At 37.2% G+C, this 23,614-nt stretch overlaps 1 protein-coding gene, 1 long non-coding RNA gene and 1 pseudogene across 2 annotated transcripts; 2 read left to right on the forward strand and 1 right to left on the reverse strand.

Moving 5' to 3' along the window:
* The first annotated feature begins 582 nt into the window (after nt 1–582).
* Nucleotides 583–3,571, forward strand: LOC107018778 (annotated as a pseudogene).
* A 580-nt stretch (nt 3,572–4,151) lies between these two features.
* Nucleotides 4,152–11,111, reverse strand: LOC114077234. Its single transcript, XR_003578277.1, has 2 exons — nt 10,922–11,111; nt 4,152–4,477 (listed from the first exon to the last, which is right to left on the reverse strand). It is a non-coding gene; the product is annotated as an uncharacterized LOC114077234 (long non-coding RNA).
* A 1,148-nt stretch (nt 11,112–12,259) lies between these two features.
* On the forward strand, nt 12,260–14,695 carry LOC107019735. Its single transcript, XM_027916895.1, has 3 exons — nt 12,260–12,881; nt 12,990–13,492; nt 14,153–14,695. The coding sequence occupies exons 1-3, from the start codon at nt 12,260–12,262 to the stop codon at nt 14,693–14,695; spliced, it is 1,668 nt and encodes a 555-aa protein (XP_027772696.1).
* The last annotated feature ends 8,919 nt before the right edge of the window (nt 14,696–23,614 follow it).

Raw genomic sequence — 23,614 nt, forward strand, 5'->3', positions numbered from 1 at the left:
TGAATTTAAATAACTTAATTGTTTTTTAATCAAAACATAATATTTATTAAAAACTATTAAAATTTGACAAAATTCATATCAAATTTTAACTCATAAACTAAAATTAAAATCATTTTAGTACTAATTAAGAATCTTCAAGTTTACACTTTAGATATTGAATGTCATTGATTTTTGAATATATTTATTATATATTGATGGAATTTTTAAAAATACTTATGCTCATTGGAAAGGGGTACACACGCAATGTGCGTGTCCAAATACTAGTCCTGATACATAAAGCAGAAGAATTAATCAAATGAAAATAGACAACAGAACTGTTTTCATACACCCAACTGGCATTGACTTAGTTATGTATTACTATTCGAAAACATTACAATATGACTACTTTATCCTGTTATATTATTTAACTGCTTCTTATTATTTTATTGATAATTACTAATATGGTCCTGCAAATTAAATTGTGGTATGGTTGTTACATCAGTCACCCAACTGCCCATCATTAATATTACACCTACTTCTTCTGATTTATACACAACCAACTTATATGGTGTTGGAAATTAATTGAAGTTTTATTATAAATACAAAAAGAGTAGTACATTATTTGATATCTTGAGTTACACCTATTCTATATTGACTTGATGGCAGCTTATACCGCTGTAATTTCTCTTCTTCAAACTCTTGATCAACCAAATATTTCAGAACTCTTTCATGACCACACTACTGAAATGCTCGATTCTCTTCGTGCTACAGCTGAATATTTTCAAGATGTTCTTGAAAACAGTAGTAATGAGAAAATCAAATCTTTGGAGGAAGATATTAGAGTTTTTGTTAGTGAGGCAGAGGATGTTGTTGAAATGAAGATTTCTAAAGTCATCGAAGAATTAAGCTGGACATTTGGAATTTTACAACACCAGGATATGCTACCAGTTGTTGAAAAAATGGATACGACAAAGAAACAAGTGATGGAGATTCTTTCTCTTGATGCTGATCAAATTCTTGAATTAACCGGGGATTCCTTGATTGGTGCTTCCTCTAGGAGTGATCCAATGCTGTCAGATTAGATGAAAGGTGATATCGTTCAGGGACTTGATGTTGACTTGGAGATAATAGATAAAAAATTGAGAGGACCAATGTCGGATCTAGACATTGTCACCATATCAGGTATGGGTGGCATTGGCAAAACAACACTGGCTGAAAAAGTTTATGACCATCTTCCAATCAGGTATCACTTTGACATTTTTGTTTGGATTACAATTTCTCAAGAGTTTCGATATAGAAATGTATTGTTAGAAGCTTTACATTGCATCTCAAAGCAAAGAGTTATTGTGAACACAAAAGATTATGATAAGATGGAAGACAACGAGTTAGCTGACCTGGTGCAAAAGAACCTAAAGGGTCCAAGATACCTTGTTGTTGTTGATGATATTTGGAGTAGGGATGTTTGGGATAGCATATCACAAATATTTCCTAATCGCAACAATGGGAGTCGAGTCTTATTGACTACTAGGGAAACTGATGTAGCAATGTATGCAGATACTAATAGCCCTCATAAGATTAACCTCTTAAATTTAGATAGCAGTTGGAAGTTACTTCGTGATAAGGTGTTTGGACTAGAACACGATCATCCTCCCGAGTTGGATGAAATTGGAAAAACAATAGCAGGAAAATGTCAAGGACTTCCCTTAATAATTTCAGTGATTGCAGGGCATCTTTCTAAAACGGTGCCCAAGACATTATTAAATTGGAAGTATGTTGCCCAAACCTTGAGTGAAATCATTGCTAGTAATCCAAATAAATGTTTAGCCGTTCTCGGTTTGAGTTACCATCACTTGCCTAATAGACTCAAACCATGCTTTCTTTCAATGGGGGATTTCCCAGAAGATTTTCTAGTTGATACTCGGAGATTGATCCAATTATGGATCGCAGAAGGTTTCATAAGGAAGTCTTCCGGAAGTCGTGAAAGCTTGGAGGAAGTGGCTGAACATTATCTGGAGGATCTGATCAGCAGGAATTTGATAATGGCTAGAAAAAGGAGATTTAATGGTGAGGTAAAAGTATGCGGAATACATGATGTTCTGCGTGAGTTCTGTTTGTTAGAAGCTGAAAGGACAAAGTTTACACATGTTGTGAGAGCTCCTTTTTCACCAGCAGAAAAGCATAACGTTCGTCGCTTCAGTATTCAAGAGTATCATTATGCTAATAAGAAATTACCCCCTGTTACCAGATCTATGTACTGTTTTTATTCACTTAGTCTACTATTTGAATCCCGTACTGCAAGTCCTTGGAAATTGCCCGTCATCCATTATGATCCTACAATACTTGGATTTCTCTCTCGTTTCAACCTTCTCAGGGTATTGGTCATCATCCATAATGAAATGCTACGGTTCGACTCATTTCCACTTGTGATTACAAAGTTATTTCATTTGAGATATCTCCATGTTGAACGTTTACTCTTGAATATTCCTGAATCAATCTCAGAGCTTCTGAATTTGCAAACTCTTATTTCTAGCTGTAGTCCTGTATTGGGAATGACTTTACCTAAGAAGATATGGTTGATGAAGAACTTGAAGTACATATCTTTAGGGAGAAACACTTACTTACCAAGTCCTAGAATAAATAAGAATCTTGTGACAGTGATGCCAAATCTAGAGAAATTTTTCGGTCTTTGTTACACAAGTTGTACAAATGAAGTCTTTTCTAGCATTCCCAATCTAAAGATATTGACCATTCATGTACCTTTTACATTTGAAGAAGAAATTATTCACTATCTCTTGGATATGTCGAGCTTGAGAAAACTTGAGGCATTCAAGCTTTCCTGGAACAATAGTTGGGAAAACCTCATCAAGAGATTTGTTTTTCCAACATCACTTAGTAGGTTGACTTTATCTTTTTGTAGTAAGTTCATTTGGGAAGAGATATCATCAACTTTTATCATGTTGCCAAATCTTGAAGAGCTCAAACTTAAATATTGTGGAGCCGATGATGATGTATAGATAATGAGCGATAAAGTCATATTAAAAAGCTTGAAGTTGTTGTTACTGAGCACGCTAAATCTTAAGCGTTGGGAAGCTAGCAATGATAACTTCCCTAATCTAAAACGTCTTGTTCTGAAGAGATGTGAGGACCTGCAAGAAATTCCAACAGATTTTGGGGAAATTTGTACTTTGGAATCGATTGAGTTACATGATTGCAGCGCTACTTCTGAGGATTCTGCCAGAAATATCGAAAAAGAACAAGAGGACATGGGAAATAATATGCTTAAGGTCTACATCCGTAACAGCAACAGTAAGTTATAATTCTCTCTGAAAAGTTCTTCGATTCTTCACCTCATTTTTATTAAATCTTTACCTCCTTGAAATTAAGATGATGACTTGTACTTTTTATCTTTCTTATGCAGGGAATGGAAACTTATTTTGAGGGATCATCTAATGTCGCGGCCAATTGTGTTTTTGTATTTTGTAAATGGTAACTATTGATGTACTGTAATCTCTATTTTGTTTTCGAAATAAATAAGCATGTTCAATCTACTATGCATTGCCTGTGGAGTATAAGATTTGCTGGTTTCACACTGTTTTCCTCTGTTCATGTATAATACATGTTTTTCGTTGATGTGTTGTTCCTACTTTTGGGAAATTGATGCCCATGCCATCCAAAAACGAGAGCATACATGCTCTTCACTCTAACGGAAGACTAAATAGGAATACGTGGCGCAATCTTATCCGCCAATCCGATATTGAATAAATGTAAGATCTGTAGATAAGATTATGACACGTGTATATCCGTTAATTTTGTTAGACAGCTATAGTGAAAGCAGTTAGGCAGTTATAACTGATTTCTGTAAGATTAGTGATCCATAGTTGTACATTAGAGTAATCCAATTACTATATAACTTGTAATCAACTCTGTTAGAATCGTTCACTCTTCCTAAACCCTCTTCTTCTCTCTTAATTCTTCTTCTTTGGAAGCTGGAAGTAGTAGATTTTATCGAACTCCAGATATTGTGGATCAAGACTTATGCGAAAATGAAGGTCAAGATTCGTCTCTTGTTCTGTTTCCAACTTCCAAAAGAAGCATATATTTTGGAGGATGCCGTTGTGTCTGAAACTTTCTAATTCAAAAATGATTTAACTAGAATTCATCTGAAAGCTAAGATACCAAGTTAATAAGGCCTTTGTTGAGAGTAACATGTCTTTCAACAAAAACAATGATGGATTAAAACAACAGTTTTACACGAACATACCAAAGCAAATACAAAGATAACAGAATAGGGAAGATGCAAACAACAGTTTTACGCAACTACAAAGATAATAGAATAGGAAAGATGCAAACAGTTTCATAACGGAGAAAAAAAAACAATCTACATAAAGGGGAACTCGAGTTGCAGCAGACCTAGCCTTATTTCAAAATGACGATACTCCTGTTAGCTATTTGTCTGATGACCCCTGGCTTCCAGCAAGCTCGATGTCCAAGTCATCTCCTGCAGAAAGAAGGAAAATTATGTTAGATATAAGGAAATGGTATTTTCTACTCCAAATCATGGTCGAGCCATATATACACACACGTAAGAGCAGACTGCAATCCATAATGTAAGTGATAGAATATGATAGAATCGATAATTCATGTTTTGATGATAGACAAGAAGCGCAAATAATCAGTAGCAATTGTATGCAGCAAAAGAAGCCAAGCTCGAGTCCAAGATCGAGTAAAATGGGTCAGCCAACTAATCAAGAAAATAGAGTTATTTGTCAAAGCCAAAAATAATATATTAAAGGTATAAGTTGATACAAATAAGGAAAACCTTAAATATATTATTAAGGAAGGAAGTTGTATATAATAAGGATTGTACTTTAAAAGGGAATCCCTGTTTAACAATGACTTCCTTACCTTATCTGATAAGGATTTAAGGCAAAAGAAACTCTATAAGAAGAGGACGATGCTGATGAAGAATTCCACAACTTCACAAAGAGAGAAAAGTGAGAATTATTCATCAAACCGAAGTCTTCAAAATCGATAGGTTTGCCAAGTTTAAAACGTTCTTGAGTGAGAAGGTTTTTAACGTGTAAAACTATCTTCTTGTTTTGTTCTTGATTGTAATTTACGGCTTATTGTACAAAGGGTGGGTTTGGCTCTTTGTAGGGTTGAGTTTTAGTGAGGGTTGTAACAAAAGGTGGGTTTGGCCTTTTGGAGAGATCGATTGTAGTCAATCGAGAGAGGTAGTAGTGATAAGGATTTTTGATTATTGAGTTGTAATCACAAAATCTTATAGTGGAATTAATAAAACGAGGTTTTTCCTTCCTTGAGTGAGGAAGGTTTTTAATTTATAAGTGTTTGTGTTCTTTACTTAAAAGCAACTTACAAGAACCTGGTTCTTGTTCTGGGGTAAGGTTTCTTCAATTGGTATCAGAGCAGGTCTTTTCGATAAAAGATTCACACCTTGAAAAGACTCAATGGCAGCACCACCTACCCCACAAGAGGGAGCTTCACAAACATGACCCCCACTGTTCAATGGCAAATATTATGGATGGTGGAAAAATCGTATGATGGACCATCTTATTGGCGAAAACCCTGATCTATGGGGAGTAATTCTAGATGGCCCAACCATACCTATGAAAACCGCAACTGATGGAATCACCAAAATCCAAAGGAATGAAAAGAATGGAATGCTGAAGACAAGCTTGCAATCCAAAACAATGCCAAAGCCAAGAAAATTTTGATCTGTGGCATAGGACCAGACGAATACAATCGAATCTCGTCCTGTCAAGATGCCAAAGCCATATGGGAAACACTACAAACAGCTCATGAAGGAACAACGCAAGTCAAGAAGTCCAAAATTGATAACTTGAACAGGCAATATGAGCTGTTCAGGATGGCAGAAGGGGAGACTATTCAAGATATGCACACCAGGTTCACCTCCATCATTAATGAGATGTACTCCTTGGGAGAGATAGTTCCTAATGGAAAGGCAGTAAGGAAACTCTTGAGTGTCCTTCCTGAAACTTGGGAAAGTAAAGTCGAGGCTATCACTGAAGCCCGCGACCTAGACTCACTGGCCATGGATGAGTTGATTGGTAATCTCATCACATACGAACTCAAGAAAAACCAAGAAAAGGAAATTGGAGGAAAAAGGAAGGAAAGGAACCTGGTTCTAAATAAAAATGCATCAGATGATTTTGAAGATGAAAATATTGCCCTCATAACCAAAAGGTTCACCAGAATGCTAAAGAGAGGGCAGACCTTTCAAAAGAAAACTTCTCAAAAACCATCTGAAAACACTAAAGACCAGGTTTGTCATAAATGTGGGAGCCCAGATCACTTCATCAAATTCTGTCCACTTTGGGCTTTAGAGCAGAAAAAGGCAAACTTTGAGAAGGTCAAAGACATCAAGAATGATAAGTACATTCCCACAAACAGAAGAATGACCAATCAAGAAGCGGATCTTTCAACGAGAAGAGCCTTTGCCGCTATGGGGGACTTATCTGAAGAAGAATTTGAGGATGGAGGGTTCGAAAACCAGTCACTACTTGCAATAGAACAATCAAATAAATATGATTTTCTTGCACTCATTGCTGAAACAGATTCTGAAGATGATGAAGAAGATGACAAACAAAGCAAGGTAAGTTTTCATCACATCAAAGTAAATATTGAATCATATTCTAAAAAGGAACTAGAGTCTTTATTGAGTACTCTTATAGATGCATATCAGTCTGTCAATTCTGAAAGAGAACAAGTGATGGAAAACTATGCATCTTTAAGAGAAGTCAATGACAATCTTGAGAAACACAATCACTTTCTTCAAAATAAATTAAAAGAACAGATTAAAATCTCAGAGTTAAGTCACAAGGGCAAAAACTCTGCTAGTGAACTTCAATTAGCTCTAGAAGAAAAAATAAAATTGTTAACCATAAAATATCAAGCTTTAACAGAAAGGAATAGGTTGTTACAAGAAAATCTTGATCATACCAAACTGGATCTGGAAAGAAATCTTAGATGGACCAGGTCCTCTGAAATTTTAACTCAGATTCAAGAAAAGCAAACCACTAGTCGAAGTGGGATAGGTTTTAAAAAACAGAATAATCTTGTGTCACACACTATTCACATGTCTAAAAGTTTATGCACTCATTGTGGAAACTCAGGTCATTTAAAGAATCAATGTAAAGCTTTATTTGAGGCTTTTCAGAAAAATGTTAAGTTCACCAAAAAGGAAAAGACTGATACGGCTAAGAACCTGGTTCGAAATAAAAATGCTCCAAATAAAAGGTTTTCTTATTTGCCTTTATGGGCTAGAAGAAATCTTATTCATCCTTTTACTCACATAAAGGGGCCCAAGCTAATCTGGGTTCCCAAGACTAATCTTTGACTAGTGTTTCAGGTGAAGGTGAGAGGGAAAAGGCCAACTTGGTACATGAATAGTGCATGCTCCAAACATGTGCTAAAAATGGTAGAAAATTTCCTCTCGCTCTTTGATTTTCAAGGAGACAGTTTATTCCTTGAAAAGGATGAAAAAAAAAAAGTTGAAGAAAGTGACATGATATCAAACATCTTTGATGATGCAAATTTAGGGAACACTGCATATGAACCTGGTTCACAGCTAACAATCATTGATGCACCTGCAACATGAATTACTACTAATCTATGGTTCTGGAGATTGGGGGAATATTAGAGCAATCGGGACAGTAAGAGTATGGCACACCTTTAGGGGGAACTTCGTTGTGTGAACATGGTCCTTGTTATTCATTGGAAGGTATTGAAAATTGACAAGGGTTGGTTCTCTGTGAATCAGCTTGAGATTCATTTGATCTGGGAGAATATGATGATGCGACATTCTCATGAAGGCCTTGAATATGAAGAACTTGAGAAAAATCAGTCAAAGCATGGTGTTATCGAAACAAGTTGATGCATTATCATGATTTCCTTTAATAATTGGCTAGTAAAAGAATAATCTTACGCTTGAGTAATTATACAATGAATATCTGCTAACTCAACCTCGTACTGTAACAGGTACACACTCAAGTCACATCTCAAACAATGCTTAGAAAGTTTGCGGATGTTATCTCTTCTTTTTGCTAACACCATTAAGTAAGTCATGAAGAAACACAAAAAAGGGGAACCTGGTTTCTCTGTAATACTCAGGTATGTACCATCCTTTTTCAATGCATTAATTTCCTGAGTGTGGGTCAAACATAAGCACTAATGAACCTGGTCGATCATCAAAAATTCAACTTTCTTAAAGATCACCAAGAACCCTCTTTGACAATAAGCATCGTTCAATCTCAAACTGCTCTAATGATGAAAATCTCAGTATTGAAGTCACTCATGCTTTAATTTAGGGGGAACCCTGCTTTATCACCCACATCTGAACCAGGTTCACAAACTCCAAATTGATATTTCATCCATTCCAAGTGTATAACTTGTCTATCTCTCAGGGGGAACAATTCTCACAGAAATAAATTGTTGCTTGCTTTCATTATTGATAAACACATCTCTTTGTGCACCAAAATGTGATGAATCTCTTACTGGTAGTTGGTACTCCTTCAAAGTTGTCATCAAGAAAAAGGCTATAAAAAAAAAAAAAAGGAGAAGAAAATCATGGAGAATGAAAATGTTACGGAGTAGAGTAAAAAAAAAAAAAAAGGTGATGATGTATCTCATGTTTCTCGTGATGAAATTTCACATTCTAAGAAAACTGATCAGAATAAAGAAGCTGGTGCACAATGGGCATACTGAAAAAATTATCAATGGCAGTAAACATCCCTTTCTTCCTTACTTTAGTAATCTTTGTCCCAATCCTTATCCTCAAATTTTATACTCTTTTGACTCTTTGATGTGCTTATGTCTGTCTCATACTCATGATATTATATGTTTTTGATTAAGGGCATAAACTGGTACATATTTGTTTATTTCGTTTCTCATTGAAGATCTTAATTGTGTATGAGTGTAAGATGACTAATATCCTCAGATTAACTAACCATTTTGTTAGCAGAAGTGTACTTGAAAGTGTTGCCCAAGTGGCTATGAGTTAAAAATGATATTGCACTCATTGAATGTTATTCGAGTTCTTTGGTTATTGATTTTCAATGATGCCAAAAGGGGGAAATTATATAATGTGGATAGACATATGCATAGTTTGTCATCATCAAAAAGGGGGAAACTCTTGGGGAAATGAGAAAACATGAAGTTTGCAGTTTTGATGGATGACAAAGAATTGAAGTTTTTGGAAATCTGTTAACTAGAGTGTTTGATGCATTTGAAGTACCATTGGGAGAAGACAGGATTTTGACTCGTGCAGATATGTTCACTCAAACCATTCTTGCTGATTGTGGCATTCCCATGGAGTCGGAGCAGGTTGCAACTGCATCTCCACGTACATCTGGTCATGTTGCTCAGTTACTTAGGGAACTTAAAGTAGCTGAAGAAAAGAACGCCTCTCTTGAATCAGACAACCAGAAGTTACGTGCTGAGCTTGATTCCTCAAATGCTGAAATACACAGGTTGAAGGATCAGTTGGTGCAGCAGCAACTTGCTAACAATGCAAGAGTTGACAGAGTTCTGGATATGCTGGAATCTGCTTCAACTAAGCTTGGTCAACCTTCACATTGAAAAAGCATCTTGTTTGAACCTGGTTCTCTTAGTTGTTTAAACTTATTATGCTCAACTGGCTGGGCTTATATTGTTGCTATGGATGTTGATTGGGTTTGTTTAGCCGCTGTTGGATTCTTTTTGATTTGTCAAAAGGGGGAAGAGTATTTGCGCATGCATCACACAGAAAGATTTGTTTGTCTTCATCAAAAAGGGGGAATATGATAGAATATGATAGAATCGATAATTCATGTTTTGATGATAGACAAGAAGCGCAAATAATCAGTAGCAATTGTACGCAGCAAAAGAAGCCAAGCTTGAGTCCAAGATCGAGTAAAATGGGTCAGCCAAGTAATCAAGAAAATAGAGTTATTTGTCAAAGCCAAAAATAATATATTAAAGGTATAAGTTGATACAAATAAGGAAAACTTTAAATATATTATTAAGGAAGGAAGTTGTATATATATTAAGGAAGGAAGTTGTATATAATAAGGATTGTACTTTAAAAGGGAATCCTTGTTTAACAATAACTTCCTTACCTTATCTGATTAGGATTTAAGGCAAAAGAAACTCTATAAGAAGAGGACGATGCTGATGAAGAATTCCACGACTTCACAAAGAGAGAAAAGTGAGAATTATTCATCAAACTGAAGTCTTCAAAATCGATAGGTTTGCCAAGTTTAAAATGTTCTTGAGTGAGAAGGTTTTTAACGTGTAAAACTATCTTCTTGTTTTGTTCTTGATTGTAATTTACGGCTTATTGTACAAAGGGTGGGTTTGGCTCTTTGTAGGGTTGAGTTTTAGTGAGGGTTGTAACAAAAGGTGGGTTTGGCCTTTTGGAAAGATCGATTGTAGTCAATCGAGAGAGGTAGTAGTGATAAGGCTTTTTTATTATTGAGTTGTAATCACAAAATCTTATAGTGGAATTAATAAAACGAGGTTTTTCCTTCCTTGAGTGAGGAAGGTTTTTAATTTAATAAGTATTTGTGTTCTTTACTTAAAAGCAACTTACAAGAACCTGGTTCTTGTTCTGGGGTAGTCTCCCCTTCTGCCATCCTGAACAGCTCATATTGTCTGTTCAAGTTATCAATCTAAAGGGGAACTCGAGTTGCAGCAGACCTAGCCTTATTTCAAAATGACGATACTCCTGTTAGCTATTTGTCTGATGACCTCTGGCTTCCAGCAAGCTCGATGTCCAAGTCATCTCCTGCAGAAAGAAGGAAAATTATGTTAGATATAAGGAAATGGTATTTTCTACTCCAAATCATGGTCGAGCCATATATACACACACGTAAGAGCAGACTGCAATCCATAATGTAAGGATTATTAGTGAATTTCAACTGACCTTTAAATATCACTGTGCAACCTTGGATTAATTTTCAGGTGGGTATATGCTTAGCTTGAGTTTCATGCTTTTAGATGTCTTGCTATCCCGAAATTTTTTTGCGGATTTTACCGCTTTGCTTGTGTTATCCAGCCTCATCTCTACAAGGCTGGGTATATCAGCTAGTTCAAGTGGCATAGTATCAAGCTTATCCCAAGAGATAAGAACCAGTTGCCTAAGCACGGGGAAGTTAACAACCGAAGCCTCCTAAGATTCTAATTCTGACCTTTCAATCCACAAAACTTGGAGTGCGCTAAATTCACTCTTTGTCTTCCAGATATCACCCGTGAATGCATTTTCTTTGAACTTTAGGACCTCAAGAGATTCCAACGTCCCCAATTTTTCCGCCTCACTCCAAGTAAACCTTGTGTTTGTCAGAGTTAACTTTTTCATCGTACGTACCAGTTCGGAGAATGTTGATGGAAGGTGAAGTGCTTTATTCATGAAAAGAACATCATTCAACATGATAGAATGTGATAGAATCGATAATTCGTTTTGATGATAGACAAAAAGCGCAAAGAACAGTAGCAAATGTACGCAGCAAAAAAAGTCAAGCTAGAGTCCAAGATCAAGTAAAATAGAGTTATTTGTCAAAGCCAAAATAATATATTAAAGGTACAAGTTAATAAAAATAAAGAAAACCTTAAATATATTATTAAGGAAGGAAGTTGTGTATAATAAGGATTATAATTTAAAAAAGAATCCTTGTTTAAACATAACTTTCTTACCTTATCAGGAAGGATTGTACAAGGCAAAAACTCTATAAGAAGAGTACGAGGCAGAGGAAAACAACACGACTTCACGCAGAGAACAAGGGAGAATTATTCATCAAACTGAGGTCTTCAAGATTGATAGGATTGCTACGTTTAAAACATTCTTGAGTGAGAAGGTTTTATCGTGTAGAACTATTTGTCTTGTTTTTGTTCTTAATTGTAATTCACAGTTTATTGTACAAAGGGTGGGTTTGGCTCTTTGTAGGGTTGAGTTTTAGTGAGGGTTGTAACAAAAGGTGGGTTTGGCCTTTTGGAGAGATCGATTGGAGTCAATCGAGGGAGTAGTAGAGATAAGACTTTTTGATTATTGAGTTGTAATCACAAAATCTTATAGTTGAATTAATAAAACGAGGTTTTTCCTTCCTTGAGTGAGGAAGGTTTTTAATTCAGTAAGTGTTTGTGTCTTTACTCTGTCTTTACTTAAAAGCAACTTACACGAACCTGGTTCGTGTTCTGGGGTAAGGTTTCTTCAATTGGTATCAGAGCAGGTCTTTTCGTTAAAAGATTCACACCTTGAAAAGATTCAATGGCAGCACCACCTACCCCACAAGAGGGAGCTTCACAAACACGACCACCACTGTTTAATGGCAAATATTATGGATGGTGGAAAAATCGTATGATGGACCATCTTATTGGCGAAAACCCTGATCTGTGGGGAGTAATTCTAGATGGCCCAACCATACCTATGAAAACAGCAACTGATGGAATCACCAAAATCCCAAAGGAAAGAAAGGAATGGAATGTTGAAGACAAGCTTGCAATTCAAAACAATGCCAAAGCCAAGAAAATTCTGATATGTGGCATAGGACCAGACGAATATAATCGAATCTCGTCATGTCAAGATGCCAAAGCCATATGGGAAACACTGCAGACAGCTCATGAGGGAACAACACAAGTCAAGAAATCTAAGATTGATAACTTGAACAGGCAATATGAGCTGTTCAGGATGGCAGAAGGAGAGACTATTCAAGACATGCACACCAGGTTCACCTCCATCATCAATGAGATGTACTCTTTAGGAGAGATAGTGCCTAACGGAAAAGCAGTAAGGAAACTCTTGAGTGTCCTTCCTGAAACTTGGGAAAGCAAAGTCGAGGCTATCACTGAAGCCCGCGACCTAGACTCACTGGGAATGGATGAGTTAATTGGTAATCTCATCACATACGAACTTAAGAAAAACCAAGAAAAGGAAATTGGAGGAAAAAGAAAGGAAAGGAATCTGGTTCTAAAGGCTACTGCATCAGATGATTTTGAAGATGAAAATATTGCCCTCATAACCAAAAGGTTCACTAGAATGCTAAAGAGAGGGCAGACCTTTCAAAAGAAAGCTTTTCAAAAACCATCTGAAAACACTAAAGACCAGGTTTGTCATAAGTGTGGGAGTCCAGATCACTTCATCAAATTCTGTCCACTTTGGGCCGTAGAGCAGAAAATAGTAAACTTTGAGAAAGGGAAAGACATCAAAAAGGATAAGTTTGTCCCCTCAAACAAAAGAATGACAACTCAAGAGGCAGACATGTCAATGAAGAGGGCTTTTGCAGCAATGGGGAGTTCATCTGATGAAGAGTTTGAGGGTGATGAGACAGAAAACCAGTCTCTTCTTGCACTAGAACAAGAAGATGATTATGACTTTCTTGCCCTTGTAGCAGTGGAAACCAAGGAAGAAAGGGAAACTTGCAGATCACAAGAAACCATACTAGCACTCATGGCTGGATCAGATTCTGAAGAGGAAAAAGAAGAAGAAGACATAAATGAAAAGGTTAGTCTTCATCACTTACAAGACAATCTAGGTTCATACTCAAAAAGAGAGCAGAATCCTTACTCTACACTCTCATTGATGCATATAAAACCATAGACTCAAAAAGGGAACTGATAATGGAAGACTATGCATCACTAAGAGAAGAAAACAAGAGTCTTGAAAAACAGAATCTTCATCTTTTATCCAAGAATACCAAACTAAGTAAAAATCTAGACTTGGTAACTAAAAGGAATGAAACACTCTCCAAAGAGCTTCTTGTGACTAAAACTGAAGCAGAAAATGGAATGAGATGGACCAGGTCCTCCATACTGCTTGACAGCATTCACAAGAATCGTACATTTGAGAAACATGGGATATGTTTTGATAGAACCAGCTCTCAAGTAAAAAATCCCAACATAGACTGTTTATGCATGCACTGTGGACTGGTAGGACATAAAAGTCATGATTGTCAAAAGAAACAAACTGCTCATAACAAAAACCTGAAATCCTTGAGAAAACCTCATCATGATAAACCCAATGAGCAAAAACAAATCCCTACAGACAAGTCTCTTCCTAGATGGGCCAGAAGAAATCTTATCCACCCATTCCCTAAGCATAAATCAAAGTGGATTTGGGTACCAAAATCTAAACTCCAAAAATAAATTCCAGGGATGAGTGAAGAGGAAGCAGCAGCAATGGTACTTGGATAGTGCATGCTCAAGACACATGACTGGAGATAAAAGAAGCTTCCTCTCACTCAAGAACATCAAAGGAGGAAACGTTGCCTTTGGTAATGGTAAAAGTGGTGAAATTAAGGGAATTGGAAAGGTTGGATCAATGGATACTCATGCAATTGAGAACGTATATTATGTGAATGGCCTACAACATAATCTTTTGAGCGTATCTCAAATATGTGATAAAGGAAACAACGTTCTCTTTACAGAAAAAGAATGCAGAGTAACAAACTCAGTGACTGGAAACCTGGTTCTACTAGGAAAGAGACACAAGAATGTGTACAAAGTCAAGACTGTTGACTCCAAGGAAGATAATCTTAAATGTCTAAGTGCAGTCTCAGATTGCTCCATGCTATGGCACAAAAAAATGGGACACATTAGCATGACAACTATAAACAAGCTCATATCTAAAGACCTGGTTAGGACTGCCAACCAAAAGTTTCAAGGACAACCAAGTATGTGGAACCTGCATTCAAGGAAAACATGTTAGGTCATCCTTCAAACCAAAGTTGACAGTAAGTACTACTAAGCCACTAGAACTGCTTCACATGGATTTGTGTGGACCAATGCGTGTACAAAGCAGGGGTGGAAAAAGATATGTGTTTGTAATAGTTGATGACTACTCAAGATTCACTTGGACATTGTTTCTTGCAACAAAGGATGAGACATTCACTATGTTTGAAGTCTTTGCAAAGCTGGTTCAGAAGAAATTCAACAAAGAAATAATCAACATCAGATCTGATCATGGGCTGGAGTTTGAGAACTCACAATTCCTACAATTTTGTACTACAAATGGGATTGAGCATAACTTCTCAGCACCTAGAACACCACAACAAAATGGTGTTGTTAAGAGGAAAAATAGAACACTGGAAGATATTGCAAGAACAATGTTAATCTCAAGCAAACTTCCAAAATTCTATTGGGCTGAAGCAGTGAACACAGGATGCTATCTAATAAATAGANGTTAAACAAAACACCATATGAGCTACTAAAAGGAAGAAAACCTAATCTAGCACATCTTAGGGCTTTTGGATGTATATGTTTTATACACAACAATGACAAAGACAATTTGGGAAAATTTGATGCCAGGAGTGATGAAGGGATTTTTCTAGGCTACTCATCACAAAGCAAGGCCTACAAGGTACTGAATAAAAGAACAAACCGAGTAGAAGAATGTGTCCATGTTGTCTTTAATGAACATACTAGTGAAGTTGAAGGAAATTCAGAGGATGAACAAAATGAGGGAACCTGCTCCAAGCCATCAGACCCAAAAACATGGGAAAAAGAACCCATACCATCTGACAAAACATCTGAAATAGGAGATAAGTCTACTGATGAAACTGGTTCATCTGCACGTCAAGAACTAGTAAGTATTCCCACTCATAATTGGAAACATCAAAGCTCTCACCCTCTGCAAAACCTTCTTACTCCTCTTAACTCAGGCATATCTACAAGATCCAAATTACGTAGTATGTGTGCATTCTCTGCCTATGTGTCCCTGATTGAGCCTAAAAATATAAAGGAATCATTGCTAGACTCTGAATGGATTGGTGCTATGCAAGAAGAACTCAACCAATTTGAAAGAAGCAGAGTGTGGAACCTGGTTCCAAAGCCCCAAAACAGAACAGTAATAGGAACTAGGTGGGTGTTTAGAAACAAGCTCGATGAGCAAGGTCAAATAGTGCGCAACAAAGCTAGGCTAGTTGTACAGGGATACAACCAAGAAGAAGGTATAGACTATGATGAAACCTTCGCACCAGTAGCAAGAATTGAGGCAATTAGAATACTGGTCGCATATGCTGCTCACATGGAGTTCAAACTCTACCAAATGGATGTCAAAAGTGCCTTTTTAAATGGTTACCTACAAGAAGAGGTGTATGTAAAACAACCTCCAGGTTTCGAGAATACCATATATCCTGATCATGTATATAAACTGGACAAAGCACTCTATGGGTTAAAACAAGCACCAAGAGCATGGTATGATCGATTGTCTACTTTCCTTCTCACACATGGATATACAAGAGGAAAAATTGATAATACACTGTTTCTTCGAAAACAAGGTAAAGATCTGTTCATAGTCCAAGTATATGTAGATGACATCATATTTGGAGGGACCAATGACTCACTAGGAGTAGAATTTGCTCAACTAATGAATAGTGAGTTTGAGATGAGTATGATGGGAGAGTTGAACTTCTTCTTGGGACTCCAAATTAAGCAAACTCCAGTTGGAACATCAATTCATCAGCAAAAGTACATCAAGGAATTACTGAGGAAGTATGATATGAATGAAGCTAAGACAAATGATACCCCCATTGGGACAACAACAAAGCTTGATAAAGATGAACCAGGTTCACCAGTCAATGACACTAGATATAGAGGTATGATTGGATCACTCCTATATCTCACTGCCAGCAGACCTGATATAGTGTTTAGTGTTGGTCTATGTGCAAGATTTCAGTCTTGTCCAAAGGAATCACATCTAAAAGCTGTCAAGAGAATCCTGAGATATTTGAAAGGTACAAGAAACCTGGTTCTCTGGTATCCAACTGGTGACTCTTTTGATCTAAAGGGATTTGCTGACGCTGATTATGCAGGACACATGGTTGATAGAAAAAGTACTTCTGGGATGGCAAACTTTTTAGGACCATGTTTAATATCCTGGGCAACAAGAAAACAAAATTCAGTGGCTCTATCTACTGCAGAGGCTGAGTATGTTGCAGCTGCTTCGTGTTGTGCCCAACTTCTTTGGATAAAGCAGCAGCTTAAAGACTTTGGTATAGAAACAGGTTGTATTCCTATTCTATGTGATAACACAAGTGCTATAAACATGGCCAAAAACCCAGTTCAACACAAGCGCACCAAACACATAGATGTTAGACATCACTTTCTTTGTGATAATGTTGAAAAAGGACACATAATAATGGAGTTCTGCAAAACTGAGAATCAAGTTGCTGATATTTTCACCAAGGCACTAGGAAGAGAGTCATTTCAGAAAAATAGACTTGAGTTAGGGCTCATCTTCTTAGAATGAACTATGCCCAACCAAGTTCTAATGAGGTATAAACCAGGTTCAGTCAAGATGGTTCTACATATTCTTTACATTAAAAAAAAAGGTTAAATTAAAAAAAAGGGTTAAATTTACAACAAAAAAAAGAGGTTAAATTAAAATAATAATAATAATAATAATTTGGGGGAAATCAATCTCATCTTCTCTCTCCCATGTCCCCTCCCTGAAAAGCAGGTGCAACCGTCACAGCGCACGTCTCCTCGATGTCAATCCCCCATAATTACTCCAACCCCTTGATTACCACATCAAAACCGTTCCCAATAAAGCACTCTCTCTAAACTAGCAACCAACTTTCTCTCATCTTCATTCTTCAGAAAACCAAGAAACCAAAATCCCTTCCATCACCATGACTAATCCACTTGTTGCTTACTCTGATGACGAAAGCTCGTCTGATAGTGCATATTCTCAGGGGGAAGAGAACCCAGTTGTTGATGTTGTGCCCACTCTTGGGGAAGAAAGCCAACTCCCAACCACACCACCACCAAAAGCTCCATCACCACCACTAAAAACTCCATCTCCACCACCAAAAGCTACATCTCCACTACCACAAGTAACCCCTTCACCATCACCAGTTAAAGGAGCATCTTCACCTGTCGTTACAGACTCCCCACCACCACCCATCATCGAATCTCCCCCATCACCAGTCCAAGAAACCCCAGTATCACCGGTCCAAGAAACCCCACTTTCACCAAACCCACAATCTCCCACAACCACTGTCCCAAACATTCCCCCTCCTTCGCCATCTCACCAAACCACTCCTCAAAACCCACCACTATCTCCAATCCATGATGATATTCGTTTGAGTTCCCTTCACCCTACAAAACCAAGGCGGCCAAGAAAGCACATTGCAGTCAAACAGGCTCGTCCACACAGGCCAGTAACAAGGAGTGCGCATGTGGTCAAGCCAGCTGATGATGAAACATCTGGGGTGAAGCGTCGCCGATTGGGTAAGTCTCCTGTTCCTTCATCAGTCTCCCCAATGGATCTTGATTCTGATACTGATGCTATGTCTGAGGGTAAACATTCTGCTACTCCTCAATCCAAATCAAAATCTGCGAAAAGAAATGCAGATAAATTTCTAAAAGTGGTAAGGAAAAAGTACTTCCAAACCAAATCAGTGCTTAGGGGTAGAACCTTTCACCCTGATATACTTTCAATGGATATAGTGAAGCAGGTTTGTGAACTCCTAAGGTTTCAGGGGTGGGAGGAGTTATTTCTAGAACCTAGTTTGATTTATGAAAAGTAAGTGGTCGATTTCTATACGAACTTGGTAATCCTAGAAGGAGATGTGGTGTCGTCTAGTGTAAAGGGGGTTGACATTGTGTTTGATGCAACCAAGCTTGGGGAAATCTTGCATATACCATCTGTGGGGATAAATGAGTACAGTTGGGGGTTTGATGAGTATTCTAGTCTGCCAGCCCGATTCTCTCAAGGTAGAGTCAATTCTAGGGCTCAAACTGTTTTAAAGGGAATAATGTGATCTTTGCATAAGCTTCTTTTTGAGATAGTTCATAAGGTGATACTGCCTCGAGGTCACCAACGTCACATTGCCTCCATAAGAGACATGGGACTTATGAATGCACTTGAGTGCAAAGAGCGCATTGATTGGCCTACACTGATTATCAAACATCTTGCTAGAATTGTGGATCCTAAGTTAGGTTCTCATCAGTTAGCTTTTGGAAACTTGTTGACTAGAGTGGTTGATGCTTTTGAAGTACCATTGGGAGAAGGCAGGATTTTAACTCGTGCAGATATGTTCACTCAAACTATCCTTGCTGATTGTGGCATTCCTATGGAGTCGGAGCAGGTTGCAACTGCGTCTCCACGTACATCTGGTCCTGTTGCTCAGTTACTTAGGGAACTTAAAGTAGCTGAAGAAAAGAATGCCTCTCTTGAATCAGACAACCAGAAGTTACGTGCTGAGCTTGATTCCTCAAATGCTGAAATACACAGGTTGAAGGATCAGTTGGTGCAGCAGCAACTTGCTAACAATGCAAGAGTTGACAGAGTTTTGGATATGCTGGCTTCTGCTTCAACTAAGCCTGGTCAACCTCCACAGTGATAAAGCATGTTGTTTGAATCTGGTTCTCTTAGTTGGTTTCACTCTGTATTGTTGCTCCTTGTTTTGTTGCCAGAACAATTTATATTGCTCAACTGGCTGGGCATATTTTGTTGCTATGGATATTGATTAGTGTTGATTAGCCGCTGTTGGTTTCTTTTTGATTCGTCAAAAGGGGGAAGAGTTATTTGCGCATGCATCACACGTTACATGTTTGTCTTCATCAAAAAGGGGGAATATGATAGAATGTGATAGACTCAATAATTCATTTTGATGATAGACAAAAAGCGCAAAGAACAGTAGCAAATGTACGCAGCAAAAGAAGTCAAGCTAGAGTCCAAGATCAAGTAAAATAGAGTTATTTGTCAAAGCCAAAATAATATATTAAAGGTACAAGTTAATACAAATAAGGAAAACCTTAAATATATTATTAAGGAAGGAAGTTGTGTATAATAAGGATTCTAATTTAAAAAAGAATCCTTGTTTAAACATAACTTTCTTACCTTATCAGGAAGGATTGTACAAGGTAAAAACTCTATAAGAAGAGTACGAGGCAGAGGAAAACAACACGACTTCACGCAGAGAACAAGGGAGAATTATTCATCAAACTGAGGTCTTCAAGATTGATAGGATTGCTCGTTTAAAACATTCTTGAGTGAGAAGGTTTTATCGTGTAGAACTATTTGTCTTGTTTTTGTTCTTAATTGTAGTTTACAGTTTATTGTACAAAGGGTGGGTTTGGCTCTTTGTAGGGTTGAGTGTTAGTGAGAGTTGTAACAAAAGGTGGGTTTGGCCTTTTGGAGAGATCGATTGGAGTCAATCGAGGGAGTAGTAGAGATAAGACTTTTGATTATTGAGTTGTAATCACAAAATCTTATAGTTGAATTAATAAAACGAGGTTTTTCCTTCCTTGAGTGAGGAAGGTTTTTTATTCAATAAGTGTTTGTGTCTTTACTCTGTCTTTACTTAAAAGCAACTTACACGAACCTGGTTCGTGTTCTAGGGTAAGGTTTCTTCACAACAATTTCAAATGTTCCAGACACTGTAGCTCTTTAAGATTGTTGATACCACCCTTGTAAGCACCAAGAAAAGTTGCCATTTGCCCTCGAATGCTCAATTTTTTCACATTACACGTCTTTGCTAGCACTTTTTTCTCACAACTTTCTGGTGTAATCATAGGAAGAGTTTGTAGACAAGAAGGTTTACCTATCGTGGTAGTCGAGGATTGCAATTTTGCAGGTATGTTGGTGTGGAGATGCCTCAACTGTAACAAGTTCCATATATCGGCTGTAACTTCAAGAGTGGGTTTTAAGGTACTAGTAACCATATAATGCAGAACAAACTTCTTTGAGAGATACTTCATCATTCCCATGCAGTAGAGTCGTTTCAAGATTCTCAAACTCATGGAGAAGTGAACTTAACAACATTAAGGTCATGTCTCCATCCGTAAAAGTCACGTCCATATTCCGCAAATTTGTCGTCAACTTATTAAAGATGGTGATATGATCATTCATTGTGCTACCAGGAATATAAGTGAAGCATAATAGTCTTCTTTTCATGTAAAGTTTATTTTGACTGCTTTTCTTCAAGAATTTCTCCTTCAATGAATTCCATAATTTATTTGCACATGTTTTCTTCGTGTATGGATACTTTTGTTCTCTTGTAAGATAAAATCGAATGGTACCGCAAGCAACACGATTAATAATCTTCCAATTTTCTTCCCCTACACCGTCTGGTTTCTTTTCTTCTATTGCAATATATAGCCCTTGTTGAAAAATAAAATCAAGGACCTCGCCTTGCCACATTCCGAAATGTCCTGACCCATCAAAAATTTCAACTGCAAATTTCGCATTTCACACAACTCTTATCATAAGTGAAGATGACAATCATGACGTATTATTGACACTCGATGTGGACTCATCATTTTTCTTGTCTCCCATTTTACTACAAATACTATTTACTCGCTAATAATGCAGTGACCAAACTAAATTTTTTTCTGATGTGGAAGTTCAGACTATGCTGCAACCATAGAGTATACTCAGATAATACCTTGGCTCTGATACCAATTGTTGCGGAAGCCAAATATAGAGAGAGTGATGGGATCACAACTGTCATATTTAAGGTAGCTAATAAATAATAAATGAGACAACAATAAAAAGAACACCAGGAATTAATGAGGTCGGCAAACTTTTGTTTTCTTTTGCCTACTCCTCGGACACAACCAACCAATATTTATTTCACTCCAAAAGATTACAAGTGAAATACTACAAGAGAGAAAGAAGAACAAATGTCTTAGGAGATGAGAAGGCAAGTGAGAGGTGTGTTACAAATAAGTTGGGAGCTACCTATTTATAGGAGTGAATTCTTCCTATTGATGTCATCCATCACATCACAATATGTCAAAATGTCAAAATTTACCTTGTGAAACCATTTTATGGTTTACAAAAGGTGTTATCTTGACTTTTTTTACAAATGAAGAATTATCCTCCTAACTATCATATCTTCTCATTGATTCGTTTTTGAATCTTGTCAAATTTAACATACGTATTATCATAAAGACGGTTACTTTAAGCAAATTCCAATCCCCTGTCAAATGAATTGGTAGCAAACAAAGTCAAAGCTTTGCTCTTATCACAAGAAGGAAGCTAATAGTCATATGATTGTGTGGCAGCAAAATTTGTTGTAATTGGAACTGTGGTAAAGGAAGATGAACGAATGAGATTCTGTTCAAAATGAAGGAGCTTCTCATGAAGCTCTTCAAATTTCACTGGAGTTTCTCTGGCACGTAGAGCTGCAGTGATAGTGTCATGATCGGCTGAAAGTCCATAAAGAGCATGAAGGAAGAGCTCATCCATTGAGATTTGAACCCCAGCAGAGGCTAAAGTGCTTCCAATTGGTATCGATGTCTCGGTCATTCGTCCTCTCCCACTCTTCGTCAAGTTTTCAAGCTTTTAGCTATTTCATCCTCTTTAGAAAAATCCTTCTTTTGTAGTTCCTGTAAATGCAGTGAAATGCATAAGTTTCCTTTCTATAACTCTACAATAAAGAGCAATGCTCCTTTGGAATACATTTATTCAGATGTTTGGTTAATATTTGTTGGTCATTATACAAAATACACCGGTTCTTTCCCATAAAACGAAAATCTGATGTATCCTTTATGTTTCCCAAATTTAAGAAAGTTTTAGAAAAGCTCTTTCAAAAGCCCATCATCTCCTTTTATTCTGACAATGGTGGTGAGTTCATCCATCTCAGGTCCTTCTTTGAAGACAATGGAATATCTCACCTCGTCACTCCTCCACATACTCTGAACATAATGCAAACGTTGAACGTCGTCATCGCCATATTGTTGAGACAAGTATCGATCACCCTATTACACAATGCAAATCTCCTTCTTAAATTTTGGTCCTATGCCTTTGCTACCGCATCCTACTTGATTAATCTCGTTACCGACCAGAATTTAGAGAATCAGTCTCCCTATTTTGGACTAGCTATATGAGCTTCGGGTCTTTGGTTGTTTGTGTTACCCATGGTTAAGGCCTTATAACCAAAACAAATTGCAACCCTCGCTCCAGCACATGTTTGTCTCTTGGATGCTCACAAAATCAAAGTGCTTACCTTTGTTTTGATCCTAAGAAGTCTAGATTATATGTCTTCAGGCACAACGGCAGTCTCCTTCCTTCCGGTTACCCCACTGTCAAGCTCATCTGACCTGGACCAGATATCGTTTGGACCACTGTGGCAGGAAAATATATCCCAAATTCGACCATTATTAACATCGATATCTGTGCATTCAGAAATTCAAAGAAGGATTCCTTGTTACATTGCCTTATATGTCAGAAGGATCGCTCCGTTACATTCTGTCATCTTGATTTCACAACGGATTACCGGAGGATTGTATTGCTATTGCTCTTAAACAAGGTCTTTTAGGTTTGTTTGATCTTCATAATTCGGGTCTGGTTCATAAGTTTTCCAGTGCTGGGAATATCTATGTTAATTTCAAACAGACACCAAGTTCGAATGTCGAAATCAGATTGGGATTTGCAGCAACCATTTACGATTCAGAGTTGGAATCTCCTCTCTATGTTAGTCACGTAAACAATTTGTTAGTTAATTTACGGTGTTGAAAGTCTGTTTAAGTCGATAATTTTACTTGTGATTTTTGAATTCCAACAAAATCCAGAACTAGGTGTTTAACATATAAGGATTTTCTTTACTGGACAAAAAACGGTGAATGGACAATCTAATTTATGGTTAAATAAAAGTCGAACAAAATTTTTCCAAAT

The sequence above is a fragment of the Solanum pennellii genome, chromosome 5 (genome assembly GCF_001406875.1).
Source record: "Solanum pennellii chromosome 5, SPENNV200".
In the NCBI taxonomy this organism is placed as follows: Eukaryota; Viridiplantae; Streptophyta; class Magnoliopsida; order Solanales; family Solanaceae; genus Solanum; species Solanum pennellii.

Coding starts and splice junctions, on each gene's coding strand:
- LOC107019735 (XM_027916895.1), top strand. CDS start 12,260: ATGGCAGCACCACCTACCCCACAAGAGGGAGCTTCACAAACACGACCA. Junction 12,882..12,989: donor GGGAATGGATGAGTTAATTG/GTAATCTCATCA, acceptor ATGATTTTGAAG/ATGAAAATATTGCCCTCATA. Junction 13,493..14,152: donor AAGAAGACATAAATGAAAAG/GTTAGTCTTCAT, acceptor GGATGAGTGAAG/AGGAAGCAGCAGCAATGGTA.